General features: G+C 46.9%; 1 protein-coding gene across 1 annotated transcript in view; it reads right to left on the reverse strand.

Moving 5' to 3' along the window:
• Positions 1-1,382: 1,382 nt before the first annotated feature.
• The window catches only part of homer2 (homer scaffold protein 2), a 28,055-nt gene continuing 6,639 nt past the window's right edge, over positions 1,383-22,798 (reverse strand). Inside the window, exons 2-9 of the mRNA XM_086144271.1 lie at positions 19,775-19,931; positions 11,048-11,179; positions 10,870-10,962; positions 10,078-10,217; positions 8,811-8,967; positions 7,460-7,570; positions 4,984-5,064; positions 1,383-3,065 (exon numbers count right to left, since the gene is read on the reverse strand). Of these exons, the coding sequence (XP_086000397.1) occupies positions 2,877-3,065; positions 4,984-5,064; positions 7,460-7,570; positions 8,811-8,967; positions 10,078-10,217; positions 10,870-10,962; positions 11,048-11,179; positions 19,775-19,931 (1,060 nt within the window). The 3' untranslated portion in view covers positions 1,383-2,876. The remainder of the gene's footprint in view (positions 3,066-4,983; positions 5,065-7,459; positions 7,571-8,810; positions 8,968-10,077; positions 10,218-10,869; positions 10,963-11,047; positions 11,180-19,774; positions 19,932-22,798) is intronic.

The raw sequence follows: 22,798 nt of genomic DNA on the forward strand, positions 1-22,798 counted from the left end.
AGCCCACGGGGGTGACTGCCGCTGGACGCGCCGGCGCCGAGAGGATGAGTCACGTAGCAAAATCCACCCCGGCAGCCGTCACTCTCCCCCGTCTGGCCACGTCCCCTCAGCTCGCCTTCTTCACAGGGCTGAGAGTGTGTGTGTGTGCGCGCGTGTGTGTGTGTGATAAATAATCGGTGAAATCCAGGTGACTCAGAAGGGCCCTGCACTTCGAGGAGGACGCGCACTCGCGGGTGTTTAGACGGAGCCGCCGACATGAGATTCTGCAGCCTGGTTGCTATAGCAACAGGAAGTCTTGGTGGTATGGTAGTGGCCTGCAGTGCCATCTCTCTTTCTGACATGTACGGATTCGGAGTGTCTCCAAGTGATGCTCCACCAAGTCTCCCGCTCATCAGCAGCCGCCGCCGGCGTCTTCTCTTTGGTGTTATGACGGGAAAAAGGAAAAAAAACAGCTCAGATCGTGCGGGCGATGCAGAAGCACCTCGGCCCGAAAACCAATGGCGGAGCCGTTTCTGGAGCTCTTGACCTCAGTGACGTCTCGCTCAGTTTCCCGTCCCCTGGACTTTTTCCGGACTGATAAAATGTGGAGATTTTAGCCGTTGAAATCATGAAAAATGATCCCCCTCAGCGTATAAACGCTGTCACTCCAGTCTTACGTTTTCACCCAGACTATTGAGCGTGTCCCGGACATGACTTTGTCTTGGCATTTTAGCTTAGTTTTCCTCAACACAGCTAGAAATCTTATTTCTGCGACGTCGACATTACATCGCCTCGAATCCCGACGACGGATTTATTTATTTTACCAAAACTTATCGATCAACTTATCCGGCATCCAATCATCTGCTGGGTTTATTCATTTACATCCGAGGGGGATCCGCTAACAAGGGAGTCTGATGACCGGAGTAAGACCGAGCTCAATCATTCGGCGGTATTTATCGAGGAGAAAAAAAAAACAAAAAAAAAAAACGAGTGGGATTAAGTTGCCGAGGCAACACGTCCTCTGATCCACCACCGCAGTTGTTTGTTCTGCAGCGTTCTCCCGTCCTGCAAACAAGCTGCCGCGTTTGCCTCGCTTGTTCCGGCGTCGGAGAAAATGATACCTGGTGTGATTAAAAAAAAAAAAATCCCACCTCGTTTGCTTGGGTGATGCGTCTCAGTTAGGATTACGGTCTATATTTAGAGCGATGCGGCTCTATGGGTTCGTTCCGCCTCCCATCTCATCCACGAAAGGATGCCACAACTTCTCACACGCTGTTTTTGTTCAGATTGAAATTTTTTTTTTTTTTTTTTTTTTTTTTTTTTTAAACCCTCCGGACCGGTCGTCTGTTCCCGCTCCCGGGCGAACGCGAGAGGAAGGAAACATTAACACAGCGTGGTAATTAAACTAGATTTTTAACAATTGTTATATATATTGTACAGCAATGAACAGAAAAATAACACACAAGTTTACAAGAGGCATCGGGTCGAGAGGAGAAAAAAAAAAAAAATGACTGGTTTATGAAGAAGAGGGCTCAGAAACAGAAAGTCTCCATACGGATGAAAAATAAGACTCCCAACAACGCAGTATTATTTAGCTATATGCCACTACCACATGAACCTTGTTTTAAAAATAGACTATTGTATAAATTTGGCCTTTGACGTGGTCCTGCGTGACGAGCCCTCCGAGGCCCGACAGTTTGGTATCACCAAAAGATTTTGTGTTGAGTTACTTTGTTTATTCTAGAAGTTCCAGTTGCAGAGAGGCACCAAAAAGAAATAAATAAATGAGGATTTTTTTTTTTTTTTTTTTTTTTTTTTTTTTTTAAGTGGAACCGAACCTTCGTCCACGGACGCTTGGGTTTTTTTTTTTTTTCCCCGTCAAGCTAAGCAGCACCGTGTCCCCTCATCCAAACACAACCCGCCACCGCAATGAAAAAAAACAAAAAAAAAAAAAAAAACAGGCGTGTAGGAAGCACATCAACAGGCTTGGAGATACATAATTCTTCTACAAATGGGACAGAAACACACTCACACACACACACGCGCACACATAAAGTCTTAAATGCCACACGACAAATGGGGCGCCTATTAGTTTTGGATGACTTTGAGGTGGCGGAGAAGAACTTATTGAGACCGGAGTCTGCCTTATTTTCGTTAAAGATTATCAAACGGTGGTGAAAACACCCAGAGACCCGCTCCAAGTCCTTCCTCCGAGTGTGCAAACACCCGTGTCGTCCTCGGCCTGTCTGGGTTTTCCGCCTTTCGCTCCCGCCCTCTCCGTACCCGACCGCTCCTCCTTCCCAGGCCCATTTCAAAACTGACCCGGAGGCACTTTGTGTCGCGGCCATTTTTTTTTTTTTTTTTTTCATATGTGCATATAAAGTTCATCGAATAACCGCCTCCTCACACACCTGAGATAAACAAGAGGCAACAGCCGAGACAGTCGGATTTTATCTGGATTTCTCTTGGAGGAGGGGGGGGGGGGGGGCGCAGGGATTAACACTAATTATTACTCGCGTGATGTTGGTTTTTAGCCCTTTAGAATCCCCTCTTCGAGCCTAAAGTCAGACCGTCAGGGTGCCGCAGCCTTCTGAATGAAACAAAAAAAAAAAAAAGACAGATGGACAGAATCTGAAAACCCACCACCAGTTTTGGAAAGCTGCCCCCTCCCCAGACAGAAAGACAGAAGTAAAGCTCCAAGTTCGACTTTTTATACCCAGTCATGGGGCGGTGCGCGCCAGTCCCCCCCCGTTAGTAGGCCTGCTCGTGTTTATTAGCGGCCCGGGCTGATGTTTTTGAGCGTCGCTTTGGGGGAGAAGGTGCCGCGCAGTTTTCCCCAACCCAGTAGACGTACCACAGAGAACCGGCCGCGACCGACCTCCGACCCTTCCGGCCTCTCAGTTGTCGGCGCCCAGCTTGGAGAGGCCCTGCCTGAACTCGTGCAGCTCGTCGATCTTTCCGTCCAGGATGTCCATGAACTTCTTCAGCTCGCCCTTCATGCTGCCCTGCTTCTGCTGGCTCTCCTCCACGTCCACCTGCAGGCCTTCTATCCGCTCCTCCAGCTCCTTGTTCCTCGTCTCCGCCGCCTGGGAGAGACACATCAGGTAATGCACTTCTGCTTTCACATGAGTCGAAAGAAGAGCTTTGACTTGCAAACAGGCCTGTTCCTGCAGATAATGCGTTATTGATCCCCATCGCGGAAATTCGAATGCCAAGGCAGCACGGGGTCAGAGAAAAAGAATCAAAAAGACATTAAAAGGACAAAGACAATAAATTAAAAAAAAACAATAGATAAATACATTAAATAGGAAAGAGAAAATAGATAATACATTAAATATGTTTGTGGATGTCATCTTTTTTTTGTTTTGCTATATCCTGTCTTCTGCGTTTCCATTTATATTATATTCATATTTGTTTTCTTTTCTTTGACATATAACTTATGCTGCTGTGACAAAAGAGACAACAACAAATTAAAAGATGAACTAGATTAAAAATTCTAAATAAGAACAGCAACAAAATATTACAATTTATTACATCACTGATGGATTTACTGGAACCAAATGGATATTAAACAGTTTGATGTTGCTAACCGCTATTGCTAATACTAACAAATAGGAGGTTTAATCTGGATCCATGGTAATGTTTGTAGTAAATTCATGTTTTCAAAAAAACGGTTAAAAAAAAATAAAATTGCTTTGTTAGTATTGCCAATACTTACAAATAGGAGGTTTAATCTGGCACCATAGTAATGCTTGTTGTAAATGTTTTCATTGTTTTCAAAAAATGGTTAAAAAAAAATGTAAATCACATAATAATGATGATAAATCAGTCAAAATGAAAAAAAAATTGAATGGAAAATATAACGTCAGCTTTTCAGCTAAACGCTTCAGCGGCCTTTATTATGAGAAAGTGGCAGGTAAGGTTTGCGACCTGTGATTTTTTTTGAATACCTAATCAGCTGATAATTGTGGGGTAACTGTTGGAAAACCTGTTTTTTTTTTGTGCGCACCTCTCCTCTCCTGAGGCGAAGCCGGTCCTTCAGACTGACAGGCGGCAAGAACGATAACCGGCTGAGAGGAGGGGAGGGTCGGTTTTAAAATAACAGAGCTAAATGCGTGTCCCGCCGGCGTGACCGCGCTCTCCAGCTGACTCCTGAAAGCCGACCCCCGGAGCGGGGTGTCATCTTTAAATAGAGACGCCTCCACCAACAGGGATGTGCAGCAGGTCGGCGGGTCTCTTTGTCACTAAGGAGGAGAAACTACGGAGGCTCAACTTTGCCTTGGTTAGCGTACCGCGGTTTGTTTTGATGGATGGGTGGATGGATGGCCCTCCTCCTCCTCCATCTAGATCCCTGTTAGATAAACCCCTGCGTCAAACAATGTTGTTGTCACTGTCATTCAGGCTGCGGGCGCTTTCAGAAGCTCCACGAGGCGCAGGAACTCCAGGCATGCCGCTGTTGGTTTAATTCCCCCCACCCGCCCCGCCGCCCTGCCCCGTTTTTTTTGTTTTTTTTTTCCTCCCGAAAGTCCTAAAACACCCCGTCCCGTCCCCGAGGCAACCGGCGTTGCCGTCACTACCCGGCCCGGCGCTTCAGGTTTTGCAGAAAGTCGACTTTAAAAACAACAATAACCCGGCCTGGAAGAACAGGTGAAGGGGGGGCGGGTGTGGATCCAGGTTCTCCTCTCTCCGAGCTTACGCAACTGCAAGAATTGATCCTGACGAACAGGCCTCCGGGAACGTCGCATTGAACGCAGCCCGGATCCAGTTTGACTAACTTTTCAAAAAAAGGCCGGGAGAGCCTGTTAATAATAGGTACGGCATTCACCGTGCGTCAGCGAGACACGTGAAGGGGGAATGTTGGATCGCCGCTCTTCTTCTCCGCGGTGCCTCGGCGAGGCGGCCGTTATGTGGTCACGTGCGCGCTCGGCGCTCATCCCCCGACTCCCCCCTTTCCTGCTCCGTGCTGAATCACAGGAGTGGGTTTGTGGGATTTCCAGCTCTTACCTGCAGTTTGGCGGTGATGCTCTCGCACTCGGCCATGAGCTGGGGAATAATCTCCGCCTGCTTCCTCAGGTTCTCCAGCTCCTGAGAACACACACAGTCAGTTCAGAAAATGATCATGAAAAACGAATGGTAGAATCTCAGACGCGCTTGAGGACAAAATTCCACTCATTTTGCAAAGAAAAAAAAAAAAAACTGCAAAAAATGACAATTATAAGGAATCCACCTCCGTGTCTGCGAGGGGTTCCTCCGGGTTCCTCCCACAGGTCAAAAACATGCAGGAGTTGAACTGGAGACCCAAAGTTGCCCAGATGTGTGAATGACAATGTTGTTTGTCTCTCTGGCGTCTGAATGAGCGAGTGAATTGTATTTTTCTGTTTGCGGCCCTGTGAGCGGTCCAGTCCAGAGGTCGGCAACCTTTACCACTCAAAGAGCCATTTGGACACGTTTCACAGTAAAGAGAACCACACAACCCTTTTGAAATTTAAAATGAATTAATATCGTATTTTTGCTTTGATGCAATGTGTAAAAAAATGTGTTCCTTTTTTTTTTTTTTTTTAAATCGATGAACTGTAGAGAAAGAAATTACATTTCTGCATGCAACAAAACATTTGAACTCCAAAAAAAAGCCGTTCAGTTGAAGGTTACTTTTAAGCAAAATACTCAATGTCTATTTGAGTCCTTCTTGTATTTATAGGGAAAAAAGCAGAGCAAACCAAATATGCTGTCCTCTCAAATATGCTGTCCCTTTTACTAGCACGTGCAGAAAGAGCGACAAAAATATTAACATGTTTTAAATAAAATAAATATTTACATGTTCCAAGATCGCCATAATCTTCAAATTTAAAATTTTAAAAATGAAGAAACTAAAATAAGAAACATTTTAATTTATTACTTGTTAATTACTCTCCACAGGGATAAATAAATCAGTGCTACACTGTGATTGGTTGAGAGGGTTCCCCCTGGACCAATCACAGGGCCACTTACTCACTCATTCACACGTCTGGCTGATTTTCCAATTTTTAACCAATGAACCTCCTGCATGTTTTTGGACGAGACAGAAGTGCCAACCCGTGCGTCGCCTGAGAAACTACATAAAATACCAATAAAGTACGTTGAAACTTCTAAATTCCATTAAGTTTTAAAAGAGTAAAACATTTGAAAGCAGGTCAAATGAAACCTGTATGATATATATAAGAGAGATGACGGAGCACTGAATTCAAATAAATCAGATTAAATGCTTCCCCGTCTGCAGATTGAAAAAACGCATTTCACCCGCACCTCCGCTGTTCTTGTCACATTTACCAAAAAACAAATAATTTATAAAAAAAAAAAGAAAATGATCAGAAGGGTGGACACCTCACAGGTTGGAGGCTATGAGATATTCATAAGGCTGATGCGCCTCCATTTCCTTCCTGTCACCGCAGTGAGAATCTGGCTGCCGAGAGGATGATGCATGAGATTCATCGCGCTCGTTCCCACTTCAAGCGTTTTCGGCGTCGGGGAATAATGGGCCCCGGCTCTGCACTCACCTGCAGCGCCGGCTCCGTTCCACGGGTTCACGGCTGGCCGGCGCCGGGGTCAACGCCGCAGACGCCGCTTAATAACTCATCCGCGGTTTTAATTGGAAGAGCTGCACGAGTCTGGAGGCAGCTCTGTGTATGTGTGTGTGCGTGTGTGTGTGTGTGGCAAACAATACTGCTTCCTCTCTGAGGCGTCTCGGATGTTTTCCGGGCCTTTCTGGGCTCCGAAGCCCCCCGGACATCACGCTTTTATTTGAAACCCGGAGCTTGTAAACTACATCGCTTACAGACTCGCGCGGAGAATAATCACATTTCCGCTCGACACCGAAGATGGTTCCCGCCGGGGTTGGGAGGGCTGCCCGCCGTGCACGTGTCCTCGTGGTTGTTTCCCCAACCTCGCATGGCTGAGGGAAAGGCCCCAAAAAGGGGAGCGATTCAGTCCCATTAAAATTCCCGTTCTTCAAATTTCTAAATTTTCCAGGGCGCTTTGCTGCCCTTCAGGATTTCATCCGGAGGCTGGTCCGAATCATTAGTCCATGAAGAGCCGTATTTAAGAAATAACGAGTAAAGGTCACAGGGTTGTGTGTGAGTGTGTGTGTGTGTGTGTGTGTGTGTGTGTGTGTGTGTGTGTGTGCACGGGGGCTCATCCTCATTAGGAGAACAGCAGCATTCGGCAGCGCTCGTCCTCCGGATTATAGCTGAGTGACGGAGCGGACATCAGCCAGGGCCACTAATGGTATTTGTGCCTAAATTCCCTGCTGCTCCGATTAGAGGCCGAGCCAGCGGGTCTGTTTACACACACACACACACACACACACACTTACACACCGCGGTCAAAAATGTCGGTGGACTCGCAGCCAAACGGCAGTAGCGCAGAAAAATAAGTAAAAAAAAAAAAAAAAAAAAAAAGCAGGTAGTTTGAAGGGCTCCCTGCAGACTGAAGTGATGGCGCTCACCTGCTCCTTGTCCTGCAGCTCCGTCTCCAGCTCCTGCACCCGGACGCTCAGCTGGGCGTTCCTCTGCTTCTCCTGACTGGCCTCGGCGCACTGGGCCTCCAGCTCGGCGATCTGAGGAGACACGGGAAAGAGGCCGGAAACCGGACAAATATCATGGAAACGGCGCTCTACTGGTGATGTAAATGCATGTCAGCCTGGTTTTAAGTAAATGGTCCCCACTGATGGAGAGAGGAAATATATTTTCTATCTATTTGTTTTCATCAGCGTGTGAAGTTTCCTATTACGTTCAAATGCATCGTTCTGTTAAATGGCCCCACGACAGCCAATCAGAGGCGACGGATTGGCTGGAAGATTGACTAATCTGGAATAAATGCAATCAGATTTAGATTAAAATTACCACATGCACAAGTCCGTTGCAACAGAATGCAGTTTAGCATATAGTGCTAAAAGGAAACATTTTTACATGCATTATTATGTCAATATGATTTACAGAAATGGTACGTTGAACATACTATACAGATGTATATGCACATTAAATGTAGTAGACTGGACATAATTTACAAGTAGAAATGTACAGGTGATAAATTATGTTATACAAAAACGCATTTGAAATGGATGTTAAATAGGGCATTGATAAATGAGAACAGCAGCTGCCTAGAGGTTACGAAACCAGCGTGAACCCAGATTATCTATATATTTATTTACCTGTAAATGCATATTTCACTGCCGTGACGTTTTTCTCTCGACACACTGCTGCTACTTAACGTGCACGTCCATCACCTCACCTACCTGCACTTTACTGTCACTTATATCTCCATACTGTAAGCTGATGCTTATGCAAATGAAATTTGGCTCTGTCTTCACCTGCTGTGTAAAGAATGAAAATACAGTCTAAGGGATGGCAGCTCTTCCAACTGAGCTGCAGCCGCCCCTTTTATTTATCTAAAATTAATGACTTAAAAGAAGGCTGGGGTTTAACATCCCAACCAGCTGGCCATTCAACATATTCCAGCAGCGGCGAGGAAATAGGGAGTATTTAGAGTATCTCGCTTCATGGCGCATCTCTGTTGGAACATCGCGTATAATGTACTTGGATTCTGAGTACTGGTACTGAAACTGGTATTTATAAAACCCCCGGAAAACTTTGCAGCTCAACTGCAACGCTGTTCTCCAGCCCACACCGCTTACGAAACCAAAACAAATTTTATTTTTGGTGGACTTTGAAGCGCGGGGATATAAAAGCTGATAAAGCGTGCGCTCTCTTTATTCTCGGGGCGATAACCCCCAGAGGGGTTTGCATATCTCAGACCAAATGTTTTGGTGGATGGTCAGGAGAGCCGGGACGGCGTACCTTCTCCCTGAGCCTGTCGCTCTCCTCCTTGCAGGCGCCGAGTTGTTTCTTCCAGCTTTCTACGTTAGCGGAGGACTCCTGCAGAGCGTCCACCAGCCTGGCGTTATTTTCCCTCAAAGTCTGCAGTTCCGTTTCCCACTTCTTGGCGTTGGTGTTGCTGCCGGACGACCGAGAACGAGAGCGAGAGAGAGAGAGAGAGAGAGAGAAAGAGGGGGATCCACAGGGAGAGGTTTTAATGGAGAGAGCATTTCGACAGGTCAGTGTTGAAGCGCCTGAGGGCCCGTGCCCGCTGACGTGCCACATAATGCCGCAAAATCCACCCAGTCATAACTATTTAATTAGGCCGAGTGCACGTCATCCTGTCAGATGTTTAGATAATGGGGGGGGGGGGGTTAAAAAAAGGATTTGTGCAAATGTGCATGGATGTGCACGGCCGCCGTCCTGCAGCAATCTTTTGCAGAATCTTCAGGATATGTCGGCGCTTGATGGGCTGGATTACCTGGTGGAGACCACTAGGGTGTGTGTGTGTGTGTGTGTGTGTGTGTGAGGGGGGGGGGGGATTTACTGTACAAGCCTGGAATTTCCCGTTTTTTTGTTGTTTTTTTTTTCCCCCCTTTTTTTGCCAAACCAGAACTATTTCCGGCTGACAAATTACCTCCGGTGGTTACAACTGCCATGTTCCGGGGGTCATCTTTAATATATTATCCCCCATCTGGAAGCGCATCTGCCGGCTCATGCCTTTGCCACTCTTAGATTCAAAAAATATTTTAATAATCTTCAATCCCGCAGCCTTTGAGGACGTGATATTGTTTTTACAACAACTTAAAGACATTTCAGAGGCGGTTTGAATTTCTATGGCAGCACCTTTTAAATTCTGATACTGTCACATTGGTGATTTTTTTGTATCAAAAACACTGGAATGCAGACGGGTTAGAGCGGTACCTTCATCTGCCACCAGAACCCCTGGTGCGTGCATGAGAGTGTGTGTGTGTGTGTGTGTGTGTGTGTGTGTGCAGGGAGAGAGGATCAGTAACCTCCCCCCCACCGTGTTTTTTAAGGAAGCTGCTGAAACGCCATTTGGGATGAACGCCGTGACTCTATGCTGGGAAACAAAACATTCAGCGTTCAGTGAAATTTCACTTCATTTCACGGGGGAGGAGGAAAAAAACAAAAACAAAAAAACACAGACTGCGATTCGAACAGGCATTTAAGGGAAAAAGGGTCTGTTTGGTGGATTATGGAGCTGTTTGGTGACGCAGACCCTCACCTCTGTTCCACGGCGCTCTTGAGGAGCTCGTTCTCGCTCTTCAACAGGGCCGCCTCCGGACCAACGTGGGAGATCTTCTCATCATCCGTCCCGTTGATGCTGGACGCCTGGTTGGTCGAAGGCGTCTCTCGTCCCGACTCCTGGTGAGGGTGACGTGTAATTTATTAATAAAAGTAATAATCATTTGCCGTCAGGCTGCACCACACTGCAAAAATCTATCTCAATATCTTAAAGATACTCTTTGCATACTCCTCCTTATAACCGGCTTATTTAAAGTCGCGCTTAAAAAAGAAAAAAAAAAAAAAAAAAGACAGTTTTTTTCTGGACTTTTGAGCGCACCTTAATATCAGCCGCACAGACTAAAAATAGACAAATAAATATATATGTATGCATATTGGCTGCATGTGTCTATAAGCTGCAGGTGTCCATGTTGTAGCATGAAATATTTGCACAGAAACATTTTTTTTTTTCTTTTAATTATACAGGTAACGTCCATAAACACGTACTGGAAATGCTTTTTTTTCCCGAACAGAGCCTGTAACACGGCTGATAAGAAGATTAATAATAATTAACACAAGTCGTCTTCTTCGGTGTTCGAATCCAACGGCCTCAGAATTTCACGTTTATTTCATCGATCTGATGCAACAAGCCGAAGTGTTTTTGCGGCGTGAAGCTTGTTACCCCCCCCTCAAAAAAAAAATCCATAAATTAGGCACTGTCAGCTTTGCATCTGCCAGGAGACGCACAACGGCCTGGAAAACAGTCCAATCGGTCTGAATTCGGACGGTTCACCTGGGAGTGATTGCTTAGGGTGTCCACTTTCTCCTGGGATTTGTCCCTCGCCATCTTGGCCGCCTCTTTCACCTCCTGGAATTTCTCAGCGAACTGAAAACACGCGAGAGTTGCGATGACGAGCTTTCCGGACGTCCACTCCCAGCCGTTTGCAAGAAGGTTCTCTGTGACCTCTCACCTTGGTGAGCTGCTGCTCGGAGGCGAAGCCCAGCCCGAACACGGTGTTGGCCCTGCTGTCCGCCCACTGGCCGAACTTCTGCGACGTCTTGGTGAACATCATGTTGGGCGTGATGGTGCTGTTGATGATCACCTGTCAGGGGGAGAAGTTGGCAGTTGAGTCAAAATCAGGGTTACCTATCCGATTATTTGGTGCCTCCACACCCTCTGATTGTTTCTCTGTTCACCAGGATCTGTAGAAAAAAAACGTTTCCCGGAGCGGAAGCTGAACTCTTGGTGCAAAAACGAGAGAAATTCGAGGCCGCCCTTAAAAAGAGAGGCATCTCTCCTGGCGAAGGAGGGGGTCAAAGGGGGCAACCCCGAAAAAAAACGGGACGCTTTCATCCGGCGGGGATGCAGAAACCCCACATCCTGGCAGGTTTGTGCACCGCAAAAACTTCATATGGGAATGTTTTTCTAATAATGGACACACACATGCACGCACTGGGGTGGCAACTGACCCACTAACCTCCAGGTAGTCAGATTACATTCTCCATTTTAGCTGCTCACCTGTCGCAGCAGAGCAGTATATCACAGCGTCTGACGTCTGCTGTCTAAAATTGTACGCGGGGCCGCGAGGCAGCCGCCGCGTCCAACGACACGCTTTCGCTCCGTTTCCACCCGACATACCGCGCGATCTCGTACGACAAGTTTAATCTTTCGGGCGCCCGAGCCTGAGCCCGAGCTTCGGGACGACGAGGCAGAACTTAAGAACAGCGCCTGCGAATTATCCCGACAATTAGGAAACGACAGGCGACGGTTTAATCACAGCGCAGCCTCTTGTTTCATAGCAACATGGCTCCCAACTCAGGATTTCAGAAGTCGAGCCGCTGACAGACTCGTGTCCTTTCCTTCACGCCCCCATCGGCCCGCAGGGGTGTTTGAAACGCACAACAAAAAACACAACCTTGGGATATTTGCCCTAACAGGATCATTGCGCGCTTCCACGCGAGCGACGAAAGGTGCCGATGATTTAATGTCCGTCTCCTCCCGTTGGGATGCGATGGAAGCGGCAGGTCGCGTCGCAGTCCGGTGAGATATTTAGCAGAAGGCGTCGTAGGCGCTGCGGGATAAAGATGTGGCGGCAATCGCGAAAAATAAATAAATAAATAAATCGGGTAAACGGTAATGGATTCGAGCCAAAACACAACACGCCAGGTAGGAAGATCGGTCGTCGATCAATCGGTGTTCGTCAGATGATCGATCGGGCTTTAAACGGGTTTCATCCCGTCTGCGGGAGGGATTCGATGTTCCAGGGTTGAATTGGACTGATTCTCTGGTTTGTTTTAAAACAGATTAAATCAACTCCTGTGCGTCGGGCCGCCATCCCTGTCGCCGCGGCGATAAAAGGATAATCGGCTGGAAGGCCGTGAACAAATTTGCGTAGCGGAAACTGCGTCGATGACCAGCTCTGACTGTCAAAAACAAAACTACAATCAACTGCAACTGCCAACTGAACAGCAAAGTTTTAAAAATGGACCATGATAGAGAGGACACAGCACTGCGGTAACGCTAAGCAGAAAAGAGGAAAAAAAATACCGTAATTTCCAGACTAAGCGCTCTTGAATATAAGTCGCTCCAGCTAAAAATAAAAAAAATTAATATGTGAGCACATATATCGCCCACACTTGTGTATAAGCCGCAGGTGTCCACATCGTCTTCTTCGGAGTCGGAATTTCACGGTCATTTCATTGGTCCGATGTGACGAGGCTATATGTTTTGGCGGCATGAAGCTCGTTAGCCCCCCAAATAAAATCCCAAAATTAGCCATATTGTTGTTTAACCCGCAGTGTTTAAAGCACGCGAAAATAAAGTAGCGGCTTATAGTCCAGAAATTCCGGTAGTTTTGTTTTATCTACTCCAGTTTGACGTAAAAAGTGAAACCGGCGTCTGTCGAGGTAGAAAAATTAAACTTGTCTAAAAACACAAACCCTTTAAGATCTGAGTTTCACCGTTTTAGCTCGACATCGAGCAGCGAGCTGCCATCTCTGCGTCTCTTTTGGGATCTTCACTTCCAGGCGTCGGGTCACTAACATGAATAGTTGACCTTCTGAGACCATAACTAGATCATACAACTAAGAATTATTAAAGTAACGTAACCTATTCACTGTTCAACATTGGTGTTTCTGATGTTAGCAACCCGGCTAACACAAAAGCACCCGTCTGGTAGCATCAATGAGCAACACAGCACTCTTTCTGTAGCTTTAGCTGCGCAACGTAGCAGCACAAAGTCAGATATTTCCCCATTTATGCGCGTTCATGGGATCACGGCTGTGGCGCGATCATCCCGTGAACCGCCAGCAACAAATGTATGAAAGTGTGAGTCAGTCAGCGAGCGCGGCAGTGGGAGGGATTGACAGCCGGGGGTTGAGCGGAGTGACGCTGGCAGCGCCGGCGGGGGAAGCGTGGGGCGGCTATCGAGTGGCACGGAGGTGCAGAGTGACGCTCGGTCGGTCAGCGGGCTCAGGGATCGGTTACAGTGTAAAACTGTCTGGGAGTTATTGGAGATTTCTGCCTGGGTTCGCAACGGGTCTGCAGAGCACGCCGCCTTTGGAGAGCCGGTCTGTCAACAGTTTTGTCAAAAGGCCGCAGAAGAATGTAGATGTTAAACGTCGTTTCCCGAGGCTCATTTTTTGCCTTGAATACTGCAAGGAGCCGGTTCTGTACTTCCTCTTTAGAGCATTCTGCTGCTGCAAAAAAAAAAAATCTATCCCATTAGCGCTGTCGTGATGATGAATAAAGGGGGGGGGGGGGGGCAGAAATGTGATAAACAGAATTTTAAGACCGTGGTCATCGTGTCCTGTCAGCATCACCGATCATCGCTCGCCAAGCGGAGATGTGACGGTGATCGAGAAAACGTCCTCGGACTGATTCCACCATCCCATGCATTTCCATGCAATTGATGCATCGTGAAAAAACTCTGCCGCCTTTTTATTATGGAATCCACCGTCTTCACTTTCGGATGTCAACTTTCACATCCGTCGACTGAACGAGGGACTTTTACCAGGGTCTGACAGGAGCACGGGTCAAACTCAAGGCCCGCGGGCCAAATGTGGCTCGCCACGTCCTAAAAAAAGGTCCGATTGTCTTAAAATAAATAACTCAAATGCGTGCATTGACCATAAACTACATTTCCCATGATTCATGCCGATCATGTTGCCCGCAAAGTGACGGCAACCCGCCATTAGATCGCAGTGAATCCACATCAATGTGATTTTCAACAAGTGGAATTAAGAAATACAAATGATCCCTTAAGGAAGGAAGAGAAAAGTCGATGTGGATGGAAGGCTGTTACAAGAAAGATGGCAATGCATATGTAACATTTTGGATTTGAATGAGTGAGTTATTTAACATTAAGGAGGAGTTACATGTATTTTACGTCGCATTTAGCTACATTTATACTGTTACTTGTGGCCCTTTGAGGGCAACCGTAATGCTGATGTGTGAAAATGAATTTGACACCCCTAGACTAGAGCAATTGGGGAACAATTGTTATAAAGCTGCTTAAAATGACATGTATTTTATTTTCAAAATTGCCACTTCCGCCTGGAAGCTCCCCCCCCCCCCTTTGCATCGGTAAGTCGGCGAGCTAACCCTCGCAAACAGAACCGACGATGAGACACCAGAAGGGTCTCAGAGCGCCGGAAAATGAGCTGCATTTAAAAGTAAATACCAAAAGTCCTACTTAAACCGCAGCTTCATCGCAATAGAAAAACGCACAAAAAAAAAAAAAAAAAAAAAGGTTGTAAGCACCGATCTACATTTGTCCTCTGCAGGACCGGAGGGAGCCACGGCCGCTGCCGGCTGACCCCGGACCAGAGGCAAGGTTCGCCCCGCGCAGGTCAGCATATTTCCAATCACCTGAAGCATTAAGAGCAGCCCGGAAAGTTTTCATCCTTGGCGTAATCCGAGTGCGGCAGGTTTAATAATCAGTCCGCCCCTATGTGAGGGACGCCGGTCAGGATGTGGGATGGTGGGAATAGCTGAGATGCTCCTGCATCGGCCATATCATCATCGCCCTCGTCGTCGGGCCAGCGCCGCTCTAACGGAGGGATAAATATAAGCTGACAGTCTGTCAGAGTCGGGCCCGGCAGCGGTAATGTCTACTCCTTCAGACAGACCTGCCTCACTTGCAGCGAGTGCACAAACTATATTTAACATTTATTTGATATGACTCAACGTTCCCCGGCTTTTAGCGAGTTTGCTCAGACAAAAAAAAAAATCACCGTAACTCAATCAAGGCGACCTCAGAGGTTCAATTAGCGGGGAGGGGGAGGATTTCTATTTCAAATTTGAAGTATTTTTAGTTTGCCTCACGTGTAGGAGTTGCCTGCAGACGTTTGTATTGTAAAATCAATGTTTCTTAAGGATTTGGAAAAAAAAAAAGGACCAAAAAAAAAAAAAACAGCAGCAGCAGAAAAACAGAAAACTGTTAAAAAATCTTGTTTGTTTTTTTTTTGTGCCAAAAAGATTAAATTCTGGTTACATTCCTACAAGCTATGAAACTGCAAAGAGACTCGGGGAGTCTTCTCATCACCATCATCTGCTCAATTGGTTCTGCAGCTCCACAACTGTTGTTTACAGCCATAATGGTGTGTTTTTCCACACTGTGGGACAGAACCTTTTACAGCTTTGCTTTCTAGAACAATGCAGGAGGGAGGCAGGGAGGAGGGGTGTGATATGAACCAAACACACAACCCCTAGCTATCCAATTTTTAAGATGTTCCATCTGCAAAAACTGTGAGAAAGTGTTTCGAACCTACGAGGTCGACGCAGAACGCACACTTTAACCCCTCGTCTTCCTTGCGGATCTGCAAATTTAAGCCTTGCAAGGTGACACTGCCGAAAGCGTCTTCCGGAAGCGGCCCGGTTTGAGGCGTTGATGCTTTTGTCATCTCTTAGGGATCCCCGGGTCAGGTTGGACCCGTTAAGATGTAAGAGGATTTTTCTGCTCCAAGATGAGGCATCATTAGATGAAGCCTTTGCGGGGGTTTCTGTGAGGGAGCTGCTCAACCTCTTGGATGCAGCGGTTTAAAATGAAAAATAAAAATAAGGTGAAGCTCTGAACAGTGTTGTACGCTGCTCATCTCCACCTGTTCGGATGTCGGCTGAGGCTTATCGGCCCGGGAATCCCTCAAGAGGAGTCGATCATGTGATGGTTCATGTTGTCGACAGACAGACGGTCTGGGTTCACGTTTTAAAAAAAGCCAAAAAATTCTTAAGGAAAAAGAAAGAATGCTGATGGGGAACAACTGGGACCAGCTGATCCCCCTTGTCTGGTTTCCCATCTCAGAAGTCGCCCCGGGCGATGTTAAATCTCCTCCTTTTAAGTGTCTTTATGGAGTGAAAGGAGGAGGGTTGGCTGGTGCTTGTGTCCATCTGCGCCATCCAACGGCCAGACTTTGTCTCCAAGACTTCTCCGTCCATCCGTGGGAGCGAAACGATCGCAAATGCGAAAAATGTCGGGATGTCTGGGACGGCCGTAAAGAGACAGCGAACGCCGTCCAGCTTCTTCCGTCTGACTGCCGGTGCCAAATTTGACGCTCGCTGTCTGGCATTGGAGGATCCGACCGAGGCGTCGGCTTCCGGGCGTGAGGAAAGACGCCCGCTCCTCTCCGGCAGACGATGCACGCGCCAGTCTGGCCTCGGTATCGATATACGGCAGCCTATGAGGAAGGATGACTAATCCAGTATCTTCTGACTGGAACTCTTACCTAAGCACTCCTTCCCCTGCAGGATCCCGTTAAAAGTCGAGGCCCAAATGTTGGACATCAGAAGTGTTTCATCCCCTATTTTATGACTGGAAGAAAAAAAAAAAGCCAACCATGTGGTGGAATCTAGATGCTGGGTCAGCGGTCAGACACCAAACCTCTCCAAAATGTCTGGTAACTTTGCTCAAAGGCCACTAAGAACGCAATTCAGTAGCCAAGGACGTCGACGCCACGATCGCACAATGGAGAAACGTTCAGTTCCACTGTGGAGCAGGAGTGTGGCAGACGCCATGGAAACCGTTTCTCTGTCCAAGAAGGATACCAGCTGCCCGGCAGCGGAGACGGAAGCGCCCGGAAAAGCAGAGTCAAAAAGCTACGGGGGCGGGTCGGACCTGCGGGATCTACCTGACGGAGGGATTTGCTGCAACCTGTCACTCAAAACTCATCAGGTAATGGAAGGAACCATTTTTTTTTTCGGCGGGGGGGGGGGGGGGGGGGGGGGATGTCCTAGAACAGGATGTCCCATTCTCCTTTCTCCCCAAAACATAGACTTTATATATTTGAATCTGCTTGTAGCCTCCCATCTTGTTGATCTTGCTGTGACTTATTTCACCAGGGATGTGCAACACAAACACACACACACTCACACTCATATTTGTGGATGCTCAGAAGAGCTTCTCCTTCGTGATAGTATAAAACGCTTGCTGTGCAAATACTCTATCTATGCTAGATTCCTCTACTCCCAGACCATCAGCTGTTGGATTAGTCCCCCCTCCGGCACCCACACACACACATGCGCACACACACACACACACACACACACACACAGGCAGGCTGTACCCAGAAAGAGTAGCACATGGCGAAAGAAGCAACCAGAAAGAAATCCGTAGATCCAAACAACTGTCAGCGCCACTCCGTGAGTAATCTGTGTGATTCAACACGGCCGAGAGATTGCCTGACAACGTCAGCGGTGGGATACCGCTGTCCTACCTCTCTGCCGGTTTTCACGCAGAGAGCACTCTCATCGCCATGGAAACCTAATCTACTCTTTTCCAGTAAGCAGAGGTAGAATGTGCGAATGCGAGATATTAACACGCTTTGTCGCGTGCCGGATTAATTCCCTGTACCACGGCGTTTGCGACGGTAAATCATAACGACTAATAAAATGCTAAATAACTGAATAAACCGACTGAATAAAATGCCAGTCAAAAGCAGCTTTTTTTTTTTTTTTTTTTTTAACCGATTCTCAGTCAAAGATCTCAAAAACAAATACAGGTGGATTTTGAGTTGCGCCGCAGTCCTTTCCCTTGAAAGCCTTCTATGAACCCGTGTCCATCACAAGACGTCAGTTTAGATCGGCAGCAGAGTCATTTTAAAGTTTCACGACGCGAGCAGGGAGGTGGAGGTTGTCCGGTTAGTGCATAATTCAGCAGGTCCTGATTTAGATCTTTCGTCCAAATCCTGGGTTTCTTACCGCAGACGGGAAAACACCGGGGGGATATTTTGATTTCGAACCGTCATATCGGTGAAGTCTTTCCCCTCTGTCGCTGCAGGGATTTCTTCCGGGCTTCGCTTCATGCGGATAACATGATCCAAAATGACGGATCCTTTTGAAAACATTCATTCTTTCATTCATTATCTGCACCGTTTGTCCTCCACCTTTCGGCTTTTCCCTTCAGGGGGTCATCAACCTTCTCCATCTAACCCTATTCTCTGTATCTTCCTTTCTCACGCCAACTAACTTCACAACGTCCGTAAATCTTCTTTGGTCTCCCTCTTGACCTCCAGCTTGGCAGCTCCGATTCCAGCATCCGTCAACCAATATCTTCACTATCCTTCCTTTGTACATGACCCAATCATCTGTGACCTTATCTGCAAAACATCTAACAAGTTTGGTCCCCTCCTGATTCTATCCATCCTGGTTACTCCAAAAGAGAACCTCAACATCTTAATCCCTGCGACCTCCAACTCTGTCTCGTCTTTTCGTCTCACCGCTGGCTTATAGTCGTCTATCTCATCGTACCCTTGACGCTTTTCTCCATCCATTCTTACCTGCTTGAACCCGTTTTTGGACTGTTTGAGGGGGAAACCAGAGAACCCAGACTCCAGACTCTTGTTGCGAGGCAGAAACGCCAACCGCTGCGCCACCGTGCCGTCATGGCCAGAATCGTGTTTTCTCTCGACCGCTTTCAACAAAATCAACCTGGTGACAATTTGGGCCTTAAAAAGAGCTGCTCCCACTGCACGGGCCGTGTCCAAATTCATTTCCATCTCTTTGCACATTAGAAAGGGTTTTGTTTTGCAGTACATGGAGATGTATTTGTATTAATTACAGAAATTATTCCATGTAGACCTGCCAACAACACACACATATACACACACACTTATATATATATACATACATACACACACACACCGAGGAGGCAACAGGAAGTAGAGAGAAAATGTATCTACTCCTTTTCATACCTTTGTGAAACATTTTTCGACATCCACACACACACACACACATATATAAACACACATACATATACACAAACACACATATATATATATACACACACACACATATACATACATATACATATACATGTATGTGTAAATACATGTATACACACACATATGTATATACATACATATATATGTATGTATACATAGATACATATATATACACACACACATATATACATACATACACATATATATTTACATACATACATATACACACACACACACACACACACCAAGGAGGACACAGGAAGTAGAGAGTAAATGTATCGATTCCTTTTCATACCTTTGAGAAACATTTTACCACACACACACACACACACACACACACACACACACACACACACACACACACACACACACACACTCACACACACTCACACACGCACACGCTGTCTCCTAGGAGCCGCTGAAGGTTCTGCTAAGGATGTCAGGATGTCATCTCTACACAGGCAGGAAGCGGGTGGACGTACCTTGGACCCGTCGACGCTGATGATGCGGTAGCTGTTGCGCGTGCTGTCGTAGAAATAGGAGACGGTCACGGCCTGCTTGCTGGCCGGAACCCAGTTCTTCTTGGTGGTCGGGTCGATCTGGAAGACGTGGGCCCGGGTGGTGTAGATCGGCTGCTCCCTGCGGGGGAAAGGACACGGGAGAGCGACCACATGAGTGCATCACCGTCGCATCTTGCGGTCGTTAGCCGTCGCTCGCAGCTGCATCTCGCGGCCGCCTGGGACAGGAGGCCTCGCCGAGGAACGCCACGGCGAGACGAATCCCAGGAGCGGCAGCACGCGTACGCCTCTCATAATGTAACACACGCCTCAAATCCTCACAGCTATTAGCACATCGCCACAAACTCTCCTCCCCTAGGCAACAGTAACACGCGCACGTGTGTGTGTGTGTGTGTGTTATTGTATCTGTCTAATGGAAGATTTCCCCGGCGTGCCGAACACATTCAAGACCATTACCTCCGTCGTGATGAGACCGGCAGAAACGCCAGGATTCACCGGTGTGTTGTAAATCTCATAAAATCAAGAGCGTCAAATGTTTTCGAAAGATGATTTGAGTGAGACGTCTGTTAGCTAAAAGCTAAAAGCTGAACGAGGATTACTTTACGCTCCTAATAGCCCGTCTGGGGTAGCGTTCAAAGCGATTCGTTCCCCGATACTTTTCTCTGGACCGGTTCCGTTTCCTATTGTTATTTGTCCTGATGCCGTTTTCGTCTCACTAGACATTTTTCCCCCCCATCAATTTGCAGGAGAGGAACACGTTCATGTCCGGGAAACAATACCATTGTTTCAAAGATTGATTGTCCTTCACGACATCCAATATTGCCTCTTGGCCCTCCGACGACACGAAACCTCGCCCTCCTGGAAGTGCAAAATAAAATCAACACAATCCGCGCTCATTAACTGGCTACTGGTTGACTTCTCTGGCTTTCAGGGCTAGTTTTTATTCAAATAACGGTCCGTTTCGTGAGAGTCAAAGTGACTCCTTCAAAAGCAGAGAAGTCGATATGTATTGTGTTTTGATTGTAGTCACATTACAGTAATATCCGGACGATAAGCCGTGACTTTTTTCACTTAAACAACGACGCGGCTAATATATGGATTTTTTGGGGGGGGAGCTTCACGCCGCTAAAATTTATCCTTGTCACTTGGACCGATGAAATGACCGATTTTGAGTCCGTTCAACTCCGACCCCAAAGAAGACAACTTTGACGGTTTTAGCGCGGAGGAGGAAGCTCAAGACAGCGATCGGCTAGCCGGTGCGGCTTCTATTGAAGTGCGCTGAATAGTCCGGAAATTACAGTAATTTTACATTATATGTTGTGACCGCTACATGTGGCCCTTTGAGGGCAACCATTATGCTGACGTGGCCCTCGGTGAAAATCAGTTTTTCCCCAGATTTAGGGTTTCCAAAGAACCCCCTGCATGTTTTTGACCTGGAACCCGGACATGGAGAGAACATGGAGACTCCACACAGAAAGCGACCCCTGTTGGAATCCACCCGGAAACCCGAAACCCAAAACACGTTCTTGAGATGAAACGCTAAAAGGCATCGCGGCCTTCGACCGTCACTCGAATAATGAGCGCGTTAAAAAAAGAAAAACTATAAATGAACGTCCCGGTCGTCTTTGTCTGCGTCAGCCTTGCTTCTCCTCTCTTGTGTCCCTGCGACATCTGCTTAGGTCACCAGCCTGCAGGCAGGGTGCAGCTTCTTAGCCGTGTGATTCAGAGGCGCATCATCGCAGGGACGGAGGAGGACGACGACGACTGTGGAAACCAGAAAAAGCACAACACCGTCCTCCATCGCCCATGTGAGACCATCATCATCATCTCGCCAGTCTGTCCGTCCAGTCCGGTACAATCGCGTCATTTCTGAGTTAAGGACGGGTGTGAAGACTTCACACTTAAAGGCGGATCTCGCTATCTGATATCACCCCGCGGATATTTCCAGAGTCCGAGCCCTAAAAGCAAGCGCGTGCTTCGTTTCCATTCCCCTCCCCTTCGAGACGGACCTCGGTGCACAACAGGAAGTGACAAAACTCCATCGCTTATACTTAAATTGTAGTGTTTGGAGAACACGTGTGTTTAAAGATAAGAAAAAAAAAAAATAGAAAGAAGGGGGATATCGTTTCCAAGGCGACTGCATAGGGATTTTCCATTAAAAAAGGACATGCAGCAAAAGCAGAAGCATAGATTTGGAGGATTTACATAGAGATCATTTATTTGCAGTTTTCCAAGCCTTGAGAACCACAGATTGTACTCGACCGCAGTTCGAGGAAATATTTGGAAATTAATTCGGATTAAGATTGAGAATAATACCAACTTTAGCGCCTAGCTGTATTTAGATTTTTGGAATAATCTGCTCTCTTCACCTTTACTACATTTCTTTTTAGGACTGCAACGGGAAAAAAAAAAAAAAAAAAAAAAAGGATTTCATGATGGAAACTGCCACCTTTCAACTTTCAACCACAGTCCGGTTTCACGGCTGCTGTCGCCCCCCCGGTAGGTTTCTGTTAAATTGGTTTTCTGCTCAGCATCTGTTCATGTCCGTGTGTGTGTTTATCTTTTTAATTTTGGGGCTATTTCAGTAAATTAATTTTCTGTAAATGTATTACTAATGTGTCCACGTGTCACTCGGTAAATACCAAAACACGGTTTGGTCTTGCTAATTAAATTAGCCCCCCCGCCTCTGCACTTACGTTGGTGACAGGAAAGCTTTCAGAGATATTCGTAAAATGGAAAAAGGCCCACTGAGCCGTTCATTCCACTTTACCTAGTGCATGTAAGGAAACACTGGGAATCTTGGGTTTTAGTAGCCCGAGACGCTAAACCTTAATCCTACTGATCTAGGAGCAGATTTGTAAATGACTGAAATTATTCATGGTAATGCCGTGCAAACGGAAACACATGCATCCGCTCGACGGCGAGACACCGCAGGCTGGGCCGAGGGGCGGCCATGGAGAGGACAGGAAGTCGGGTCTTGTTTAGCGT

Source organism: Fistularia commersonii, chromosome 3, assembly GCF_037954325.1.
Source record: "Fistularia commersonii isolate RoL2024-O1a breed Wild chromosome 3, RoL_Fcom_v1.0, whole genome shotgun sequence".
NCBI classification, from domain to species: Eukaryota; Metazoa; Chordata; class Actinopteri; order Syngnathiformes; family Fistulariidae; genus Fistularia; species Fistularia commersonii.